The sequence below is a fragment of the Lutra lutra genome, chromosome 11 (genome assembly GCF_902655055.1).
Source record: "Lutra lutra chromosome 11, mLutLut1.2, whole genome shotgun sequence".
Classification (NCBI taxonomy): domain Eukaryota; kingdom Metazoa; phylum Chordata; class Mammalia; order Carnivora; family Mustelidae; genus Lutra; species Lutra lutra.
This window is the reverse complement of record NC_062288.1, coordinates 96,115,210-96,126,890: the sequence shown is the minus strand read 5'-3', so window position 1 is coordinate 96,126,890 and position 11,681 is coordinate 96,115,210. Positions and strand designations below refer to the sequence as shown.

At 38.1% G+C, this 11,681-nt stretch overlaps 1 protein-coding gene across 2 annotated transcripts in view; it reads right to left on the bottom strand.

The window, feature by feature from the left end:
- Positions 1-1,318: 1,318 nt before the first annotated feature.
- The window catches only part of LOC125080969 (probable inactive serine protease 58), a 34,071-nt gene continuing 23,708 nt past the window's right edge, over positions 1,319-11,681 (bottom strand). Inside the window, exons 3-5 of one of the 2 annotated variants that reach the window (XM_047695229.1) lie at positions 3,426-3,670; positions 2,476-2,615; positions 1,319-2,088 (exon numbers count right to left, since the gene is read on the bottom strand). In XM_047695229.1, the coding sequence (XP_047551185.1) occupies positions 1,939-2,088; positions 2,476-2,615; positions 3,426-3,670 (535 nt within the window). In that variant the 3' untranslated portion in view covers positions 1,319-1,938. The remainder of the gene's footprint in view (positions 2,089-2,475; positions 2,616-3,425; positions 3,671-11,681) is intronic. The other variant, XM_047695228.1, reaches the window with a different exon arrangement.

Below are 11,681 nucleotides of genomic sequence, written 5' to 3'. Positions count from 1 at the left end.
AATAAAAGTGAGCAGTTGTTGGTGGGCATATCAGGAAAGCAAGGTGGATGTGATACCTGAAATTCTTAGTAGACTAACTTAAAATGGAGAATAGGAAAAAAAGAGAAAACTTTGGAATCAATCATATACAGGATTGGAGTTTAGGTGAAATTGATAGGATAATTAAAAAAATATTCACACAATCCAAAAATTAGTAGTATGATAAACTGTCCTGGCTCAGTTAGATACACAGATGGTGATGAGATGATGATTAGATAGATAGATGGTAGCTAGATGATGATAGATAGATGATAGATAGATGATAGATGATAAATAGAAGATAAGACAGACAACTGGATAGACAGACTTACCTTTTCTTTTTCAAATTGTGGAATGAGATGAGAAAGAGAGAAGGTAATTCATACATAAAAAACTCAAGTCCAGAAGATATAAAGTAAACAGTCCTTAAAATTGAAGAGTTTATGACCCAATCAATAAGAAAAGGCTTGTAATTAAAACACCTGACTCAGCCTAGAACAATGGCAGTGGAATGGAAAAGTGAGGTCTGTAAGCCTGAGGCCTCAGGATAGGTTGTTAGGAAGGACTCAGGACTCAGGGCAGGTTGTTAGGAAGATCATCCCAGTAAAAAGTTTACCTGCAACTAGTTCAGTTGCTGATGACAATACACAACCTGGCATATGGCAAGGATGAAAAGGATTGTTAGCAACCAGGAATTAGTCGGAATTAACTAGGCAACAAAAGGGCGAAAGAGGTGGAAACAGTCAAAATTAGTAATGGCTGCTAATTCCTACACTGTTCCTCTGCATACGACACACTTCCCACATTATCTCTGAGCCCCATGGGAGTCTTGAAAAGAAAAATGTTTGGGTTTTGTGACCCTATAAACACAGGTGATTTAATCAACTGGGTAGCAATTTGAATTATAATAAATCCCAATATTTCATAGCATGGGGTAAAAGGTAAAACAAAAATGCATTTCACATTTCAGAGATAAATTTCTTGAATGTTGAATATTTTATGTGAAAATGGATAGGCTTTAGTTTAGAATCAGTTTAATCTCTCACGGATTAATGAAAAACAGTATATGGAAAACAGATTTTTGGAATGACAAGCGTCTTGTGAGTATGCTTGTGGATGAAAGCGTGTGCTCATGAGTGCCTACAGTGTACAGAATGTGTATTCAGAGGCATGTATGAATGGCAGAATCCTCATGAACTCCACCACTTTGTACCCCTCTAAGCAAGTATGTGTGATTTTAAATAAAAAGCAGAAAACCAGAACGAAAATGTACTGGAAAAAAAAAAACATTCTTATGAATATGCATTGCAGCTTTTGTTCAAAATACAGAAATCCTTATTTAGCCCAAATATTACAATGACCTTTGGGTGGTCTCAGTAAACCTAAGCAATTCTATAGATCCTTTAAGTAACTAATGGGAACTAACTACAACCACCTATACACACACACACAAACACACACACACACTTATACAGGAGACACTTGTCATTAGAAAAATTGCTAATTATCTGACCAACTTTTGGCAAATTATTGCTCAGCTATATGGTTACACTTTGCCCAAATAGACTCCTGGTAGCTATTATCCCTCATTCCACTTGTTTTTTGTGTTCTTAAGATAAGGCAGAGAGTATTTTAATGGAAATATCTGAGTTGGTAGAATCCAAAAAGATTCCTGGGGGAATTCCACTTCCTGAGACCAGCACTCAGGTTTTCCATGTTATAAACATTTAGTCATGAGTTAGGAATAAGCAAAGAAGCAGTTAAAGAGATTAGAGTCATGCCAACACCCAAGAGTCATCAACGATCTCTTTTGGAACTCCAATCAAGCCTAGACCCTAGGAGAGACTGGGACTGAGATACAGAATGTGGTTGCTGTGGATCAGCTGGGAGGTAAGGGTGTCAGTGAAGCTCTATATCAGCTTATTTTGTAGACATAACGTTCTTGATCCATGGAACGTAGTTATGTAGGTCAGTGAAGACAACAGCATATCCTGTTAGAATACATCCAGTTTCCCAAGATAAAATTCCTTGTAATTCACCGCCACAGATGGCTGGTGCTGCTGTGACCACCTGCCAGATAGAGTAGAGGGATCAGAAACTCCTTCCCACCTGAGATTTCCTCAACACCTGAACAAAAAGGAAAGCTACTACATTTGCCATGCAAAGGGGTCCAAGACAGAAGAATACAGTATGAAAGCTTCTTTCCATTGCTTTAATGACCCCTACACCTCCCAGTCATCCCTACACAGATATTTCCAGGCAGTAGCTGGAAGATAGCTTTCCACCCCAAAATCTATTTCTTTCATCTCTATCACAGGGTGGAGAAGAAAGAGTCACTGTTCATCAGCCCCTTCCTCTCTGAGCTCCTAGCCTGACTAAAAAAATCCAGCCCCTCAAGAACGAGAGACACAAAGAGTAGAGACTGAGCTTAGGGGCAAATGAGGTAAGAAGACTTACCTGGCAGGGCTCTTGGGTTCCTAGCATGGGTCCTATGCAGAACATGTTTTCAAGGAGTTTTTCACCCAGTAATTTTTTGCAGTTTATATTAGAGCTCAGTTGAATCTTGACTCTTTGCAGCAGCTTATGCTTTGAATTTCCTAAGCACAAAAAATATGGAGACTTTGATTCCTATCTGCCTTTTCATAAGGCATCCTGCCTCCCCCTACTTCAGGACTTCCTCTCAGTAAAAATAAATGATCATGAATCAAACACATCCTCCTGCTCAATTTATCATCTCTGACAGACGATTAGCAGCAAAGGGTGGTTGCTGAGAAGACAATCCATGCATGAAACAAGATCTGAATCCAAGCTCTGTCATTACCAAGTTCATTTCATTTCATTTTCCTTGGAAAATTAATTTCCCTGAGTCTTAGTTTCCTGTCTTATAAGATATAAATCCCAAGGAAACTTATCTACATGATATGTGATGATGACTATATAATATGTATAGGATGCTTTGTCCCTGGTACATAATTAGTGATTGACAAATGGTAGTTACCACCATTGTTGTAATCGATAATAATATTATACTCCTGCTAGGTAAAGGGAAAATATGATTCTTACCAATTCACAAATTAAGATTCAAAGAAGTGAAAGAATTTGTTCATAAACCTATAAAGAATGTTATAATCAATACTCAAACATAGACTTCAGATTCTAATCCCTGTTGTGTATGCCAATGTGATACATTTATGTAACACCTTGATTTAGGATTTGATTCCCAAAACTCTAAAGATCACTTCTTCTATTCTAGAGAGCCAATACTGTTGTTCCAAGTCTAGCTTTATATGTGTGCCTAGAAACCTGGCATTAGTACTATAAGTTTCAATGCCTTCCATTAAATCCTTAGAGATCCTAAAGATAAGAATATATCCAAGAACTAACTCTTCTTTTTGATAGTCACTCACCAATAAAGTATTTGTTGTCTAACCAAGTGTGAATCAAACAATCTTTAATTGCATTCTTGAGAGTAGGCAACTGAAAAATCACGGTGGAGAAGGTAAAAGGTAGCGGTAGCTTTATCAGCATGAGGTCATCTTTCGGAGAGGTAACGGTAAAATTTGGGTGAATAATGATCCTGTCATAAGGTACAAACTCCCCAGTAAAGTCTTGAATATTTGTGGAACTGCCATAAAAGATGATCTGAAGATCTCTGAAATGTGAAAAAGAGAAAAAAGATTAATGCTCCTAGATCCCAAGGCTAATCACACAAACACACATACACACACACACACACACACTCCTTCTATGGTAGCCCATTAAATCTTTTCCTCTCATTTTTGTCCACTTAATTCTTTAAGTGCAGCTGCCACATGCGGTCACACAGATTATGCATTATACAAGCCAATGGGTTGCCATTCACATAGACTATAATGTAAATGGTCCTGCCAGGAGTTAAGCAATGCAATGGCTTGGCTCTGTTCTTAGCATAATTCTAGAGAGAAGCTCCAATTCAAGACCTGGAAATGGTAGAAAGAAGAATACAAATGGATAGTCAAGGCTTTTATGAAATAGTAGGCTCTGTTAGGGAGGCTCCTTTGGCAATTAAGGGGAATAGGAAATGTGAAATTGTATAGAGGAAGTAAGTAACAGCTTTGAGAGTTTAAATGTTCTAAAGCTAGGAAGGATTGCCTGAATATACTATGGTCTACTCACATCCATCAAAACTGCTGGCTTAGCAGGGTTTTCTGGTGGTCCTTTGGAAAAACAAGAGTCAAAAATCCTGGATGTTCCACTGAGATCCAGTTGAGATCCACTCACAAGCATGGCTCAAGACTCTAAATTCAGAACAGGGCACTCCAGCGAGGCCCATGAGTCTCCCACTCAGGTATTTCTCCAACCACAAGAGTGAGATAAGTACCACACTGGTACTAAGTACCAAATTTTTTGTTGAGCTTCCAAATGCTAAGATTATATTGTCTCCTAACAACAGTACCATTTGTCTCTCAGTCTGTCTTTGACACCTTATAGAGAGTTGTAAAGTTTAAAGAGATAGGACAGGGTGGGGGTGCCCTGGGTGTCTCAGTTGGTTAAACATCTGACTCTTGATTTTGGCTCAAGTCATGATCTCAGGGTTGTGAGACTGAACCCCGTGTGGGGCTCTGCACACAGAGCAGAGTTGGCTTGTCCCTCTTCCTATAGCCCCCTTCCCCCGCTCACACCTATGCTCTCCCTTTCTCTCTCTCTCCAAAATAAATAAATAAATAAAATATTTTTTTAATAAAATAAAAACAAAGAGATAGAACAGGAGTAGGCCTGATAAATTCATCCTTGAGCTAAGCCCAAGGACTGACAAGTTTAAAAGGTCTCATCAGAGCAATATCCTTTAGGCAAATTTTGCTTTCAGTCAATTTTACAAGACATTAGATATTATAAGTACTTTCCTTAGTTTTGCTGTGTTCCTGAGAACCTTTTTTCATACTTTGTTTGTCATACTTTGTTTCATCTGCTTGTAGTGAAGGATTTTGCTGGGCCCCCAGGTAGGGATGACTGGTCTTTGGCCAAGTTGTTTTTTACTGACTGCTGTGCCTCTCATTAGATCATCTCAGTCTATTTGGTTCTCTATACCAAACACATGCTCCCTTTGTGTTTAAATTCATATGATATCTCTCCAGTTGGCATAATTCCTCAGAAAAATATGAAATTGCAGTGGCCACTGGGAGGAATTTTGACAAGAGCAAGACTGTTCATTGGACTGATACATTAGAACAGAAAAGGAAGAAACCATGATATTAAGTTTCTTTCTCTCTTGCCTTTCGAAATGAGAGATCACTTAACGACCCCCACAAATCCATTTCCATACCTTGGGAATTAACGAGCACTGGTGTTTTAGCTATAGAACTTGATGGAATTGTTAGGCCCAACTTATTGTTTAAATCAGCTGTAATAACTCTTGTGCATCTGTGTTTGTCAAATTGTTTTTTTCTGTTGTAAAGATTACTCTCCCGTCTTGCTAAAGGGAAGTCATTAGTTCTTCCAGTGTTAATTTAATAACTATCTAAAACTGGTGCCCTCTAATATTTTCTCTTATCCTTCCTCTATTTCTCGTTTTTCCTTCCCCTAATTTTATGACTTATCATAAAATATCATAAAATATGCTTATAAGTAAATAGAGAGGTTTATATTGAAAAAAGAGTTCATGATAAATAGATGATTCAGGCAAGTTAGAGTGAGTGAATTTCAGCTTAAGATAACTCTATAGTATGCAAAACTGAACTGTGGTAGAAGAACAAGAGAATAGTGGTTCCCTCTGAGAGATATGGATAGAATATAACTAAGAATGCCTATGAGAACCGAACCTTACACCTAAAGGAGCTAGAAAAGGAACACCAAGTAAAGCCTAAAGTCAGTAGAAGAAGGGAAATAGGGGCACCTGGGTGGCTCAGTGGGTTAAGGCCTCTGCCTTCGGTTTGGTTCATGGTCTCGGGGTCCTGGGATCGAGCCCCGCATCGGGCTCTCTGCTCAGCAGGGAGCCTGCTTCCCTTCCTCTCTCTCTCTGCCTGCCTCTCTGCCTACTTGTGCTCTCTCTCTGTGTGTCAAATAAATAAATAAACTCTTGAAAAAAAAAAGAAGAAGGGAAATAATAAAGACTACAGCAGAAATAATATAGAAACAAGACAGTAGAACAAATCAACAAAACTAAGAGCCGGTTCTTTCAAAGAATTAATAAAATTAATAAACCCCAGCCAAACTTATCAAAAAGAAAAGAGAAGGACTCAAATAAATAAAACCATGAATGAGCGGAGAGATCACAACCAACACCACAGAAATACAAGCAATTATAAGAGAATACTATGAAAAAGTATATGCCAATGAACTGGGCAATCTGGAAGAAATGGATAAATTCCTAGAAGCATAAAAACTACCAAAACTGAAACAAGAAGAAATAGAAAATTTGAACAGACCTATAACTATCAAAGAAATTGACTCAGTAATCAAAAATCTCCCAAAAAAACAAAAGTCCAGGGACAGATAGCTTCCCATGGGACTTCTACCAGACATTTAAAGAAGAGTTAATACCATGATGCCTGGGTGTCTCAGTCAGTTAAGCAACTGACTCTTTTTTTCTTTAATATTTTTATTTTTTTCAGTGTTCCAAGATTCATTGTCTAGGCACCACACCCAGTGCTCCATTCAGTATGTGCCCCCCTTAATACCCACCACCAGGCTTACCCATCCTCCCATCCCCCTCCCTTCCAAAACCCTCAGTTTGTTTCTCTGAGTCCACAGTCTCTCATGGTTCGTCTCCCCCTCTGATTTCCCCCAAAGCAACTGACTCTTGATTTTGGCTGAAGTTATGATCACAGGGTCTTGAGACTGAGCCCCACATCAGTCTCTGTGTTCAATGCAGAGTCTGCTTGAGATTCTCTCTCTTCTTCTGCCCCCCCACCACACTCACATGCTCTTTCTTTCTAAAATAAATAAAAATAAAGCTAATAAATAAAAATACCTATTTAAAACTTCCAAATTCATTCTACAAAGCCAGCATTACTTTGATTCCAAAACTAGACAAAAACTCCACTAAAAAGGAGAATTGTAGGCCAGTACACCTGATGAATGTGAATGCAAAAATTCTCAACATACTAGCAAATCTAATTCAACAGTACATTAAGAGAATTATTCACCACAATCAAGTAGGATTTATTCCTGGGCTGCAGGGGTGGTTCAAGATTCCCAGATCAATCAATGTGATACACCACATTAATAAAAGAATGGATAAGAACCATATGATCCTCTCAAGAGATGCAGAAAAAGCAATTGACAAAATACAGCATCTAATCCTGATAAATATGCTCAAGAAAGCAGGGATAGAAGGAACATTCCTCAACATCATAAGTCCATATATGAAAGAACCACAGCTAATATCATCCTCAGTGAGGGGAAAAACTAAGAGCGTTTCCTCTACAGTCAGAAACAAGCCAGAAATGACCACTCTCATCACTGTTATCTAACATATTACTGAAAGTACCAACCACAGCAATCACACAACAAAAAGAAATAAAAGGCATCCAAACTGGCAAGGAAGAAGTCAAACTTTCTCTATTCATGGACAACATGATACTCTGCACAGAACACCCGAAAGACTCAACCAAAATATTACTAGAACTGATACATGAATTCAGCAAAGTCACAGGCTATAAAATCACCATACAGAAATCTGTTGCTTTTCTATACACAAATAATGAAGCAGTAGAAAGAGAAATCAAGTAATTGGTCCCATTTAACCATAAGATACCTAATAATAACTTAACCAAAGAGGTAAAACATCTGTACTCTGAAAACTAGAAAACACTTATGAAAGAAACTGAAGAGAACACAAAGAAATAGAAAGACATTCCATGCTTAAGGATTAGAAGAACAAATATTGGTAAAATATCTGTATTATCCAAAGCAATCTACACATTTAATGCAAACCCTATCAAATTATCACCATTTTTCACAGAGCTAGAACAAACAATCCTAAAATTTGTATAGAACCATAAAAGACCCTAAATAGGCAGAGCAGTCTTGAAAAACAAAAGCAAAGCTAGAGGCATCCAGCTTTATTACAAAGCTGTTGTCATCAAGCTATTATGGTACTGGTGCAAAAAGAGACACACAGGTCAATGGAACAGAATAGAAAAGCCAAAAATGGACCCACAACTATATGGTCAACTAATCTTTGACATAAAAAAGGGAAAGAATATCCAATGGAAAAAAGACAGTCACTTCAATAAACTGCATTAGGGTAACTGGACAGCCACATGCAGAAGAATGAAACTGGACCACTTTCTTATACCAAACACAAAAATAAATTCGAAATACATGAAAGACCTATATGTGAGGCAGGAAACCACCAAAATCCTAGAGGAGACACAGGCCACAATGTATTTGAGCTCGGCCACAGCAACTTCTTGCTAGACACACCGCCAGAGGCAAAAGAAACAAAAGCAAAAATTAACTATTGGGACTTCCTCAAGATAAAAAGCATCTGCACAGCAAAGGAAACAATCAATTAAACTGAACAGCAACCTACAAAATGGGAGAAGACATCTGTAAATCACATATCTGATAAAGGGCTAGTATCCAAAATCTATAAAGAACTTATCAAACTCAACACTCAAAAAATAAAGAATCCAGCTAAAAAAATGGGCAGGAGATATGAATAGACATTTTTCCAAAGAAGACATCCAGATGGCTAACAGACACATGAGAAGATGCTCAACATCAGTCAGCATCAGAGAAATGCAAATCAACCCCTTGTAGTGTCATTTGCGAAAATCTTCTCCCATTCCATGGGTTGCCTCTTTGTTTTGTTGACTGTTTCCTTTGCTGTGCAGAAGATTTTGATCTTGATGAAGTCTCAAAAATTCACTTTCACTTTTGTTTTCTTTGCCTTTGGAGACATATCTTGAGAGAAGTTGCTGTGGCCGGTATCGAAGAGGTTACTGCCTATGCTCTCCTCTATGATTCTGATGAATTCCTGCCTCACGTTGAGGTCTTTTATCCATTTCAAGTTTATCTTTGTGTATGGTGTAAGAGAATGGTCGAGTTTCATTCTTCTACATATAGCTGTCCAATTTTCCCAGCACCATTTATTGAAGAGACTGTCTTTTTTCCACTGGATATTTTTTCCTGCTTTGCCAAAGATTATTTGACCATAGAGTTGCAGGTCCATATCTGGACTCTCTACTCTGTTCCACTGGTCTATGTGTCTGTTTTTGTGCCAGTACCATGCTGTCTTGGTGATCACAGCTTTGTAATAAATCAGGGAACATGATGCCCCCAGCTTTGTTTTTCTTTTTCAACATTTCCTTAGCAATTCAGGGTCTTTTCTGGTTCCATATAAATTTTAGGATTGTTTGTTCCAGCACTTCAAAAAATGCCAGTGGAATTTTGATTGGGATGGCATTGAAAGTGAAGATTGTTCTGGGCAGTATAGATATTTTAACAATGTTTATTCTTCCAATCCATGAACATGGAATGCTTTTCCATCTTTCTGAGTCTTCTTCAATTTCTTTCATGAGTGTTCTGTAGTTCCTTGAGTACAGATCCTTTACCTCTTTGGTTAGGTTTATTCCCAGGTAACTTATGGTTCTTGGTGCTATAGTAAATGGAATCAACTCTCTAATTTCCCTTTCTATATTTTCATTGTTAGTGTATAAGAACACAACTGATTTCTGTACATTGGTTTTGTATCTTGCCACATTACTGAATTGCTGTATGAGTTCTAGAAGTTTGGGGGTGGCGTCTTTTGGGTTTGACTTCTTCTCTGCCAAATTGAATGCCTTTTATTTCTCTTTATTGTCTGATTGCTGTTGCTAGGACTTCTAGTACTATGTTGGACAACAGTGGTGAGAGTGGGCATCCTTGTCGTGTTCCTGATCTCAACACTCCAGAAAACAGATAATCACATCAAAAAATGGGCAGAAGACATGAACAGACACTTCTCCAAAGAAGACGTACAAATGGCTAACAGACACGTGAAAAAAATGTTCATCATCATTAGCCATCAGGGAAATTCAAATCAAAACCACATTGAGATACCAACTTATGCCAGTTAGAATGGCTGAAATTAACAAGACAAGAAACAAGTGTTGGAGAGGCTGTGGAGAAAGGGGAACACTCATACTATTGGTGGGAAGAATGCAAGTTGGTGCAGACACTTTGGAAAACAGCATGGAGATTCCTTAAGAAATTAAAAATAGAGCTTCCCTATGACCCTGCAATTGCACTACTGGGTATTTACCCCAAAGATACAGATGTAGTGAAAAGAAGGGTCATATGTACCTCAATGTTCATAGCAGCAATGGCCACAATTGCCCAACTGTGGAAAGAGCCAAGATGCCCTTCAACAGACAAATGGATAAAGAAGATGTGTCCATATATATAATGGAATAGTACACCTGCATCAGAAAGGATGAATACCCAATTTCGTATCAACATGGATGGGTCTGGAGGAGATCATGCTGAGTGAAATAAGTCAAGCAGAGAAAATCAATTATCATATTGTTTCACTTACTTGTGGAGCATAAGGAATAACATGGTGGATGTTAGGAGAAGGAAAGGAAAAGTGAACTGGGGGAAATCAGAGGGGGAGATGAAGCATGGGAGACTGTGGATTCTGAGAAACAAATTGAGGGTTTTGGAAGGGAAGGGGGGTGGAGGGATAGGTGAACCTGGTGGTGGGTATTATGGAGGGCACTTATTGCATGGAGCACAGGGTGTGGTGCATAAACAATGACTCTTGGAACACTGAAAAAAATATTAAAATAAAAAAGAAATGCAAATCAATACCATGATGAGATAACACCTCACACCTGTCAGAATGGCTATAATTAACAACACAGGAAACAACAGATATTGGCAGGATGCAAAGGAAGGGGAGCCCTCATACACCGTTGGTGGGAATTCAAACTGGTGCAGCCACTCTAAAAACAGTATGGATGTTCCTCAAAAAATTAAAAACAGAACTAACCTATGATCCAGCAATTTATGACTAGGGATTTGGCCAAAGGATACAAATATATAATTCAAAGGGATATATGCACCCCGACGTTCATTATCTGTAATAGCCAAACTGTGGAAGCAGCCCAAGTATCCATTGACTGATGAATAGATAAAGAAGAGTTGGTGTACATATATACAATGGAATATTACTCAGCCATCAAAAAAGATGAAATCTTGCCATTTACAACAAAATAGACAGAGCTAGACAGTATTATGCTAAGCGAAACAAATCAGAGAAAGATAAATACATAAATACCATATGATTTCACTCATATGTGGAATTTAAGAAACAAAACAGATGAACATGGGGAAGGGGGGTAAAAACAGATAGGGAAGCAAACCATTAGAGGCCCCTAACTATAGAGAACAAACTGAGGTTTGATGGAAGGAGTTGGGCAGGGAATGGGCTAAATGGGCTTTGGATATTAAAGAGGGCACTTGTTGTGATGAGCACTGAGTGCTAAATTTAACTGATGAATCACTAAACTCTATATCTGACACCAATTTTACCATAAATATTAACTAACTAGGAATTACATAAAAACTTGAAATCAAAAAAGGGCATTTGAATATTATGTAACTTTAGACTCTGTTACATTAAAACTCCATATTAAAATTTATAAAGCAGGGGCGCCTGGGTGGCTCAGTGGGTTAAGCCTCTGCCTGTGGGTCAG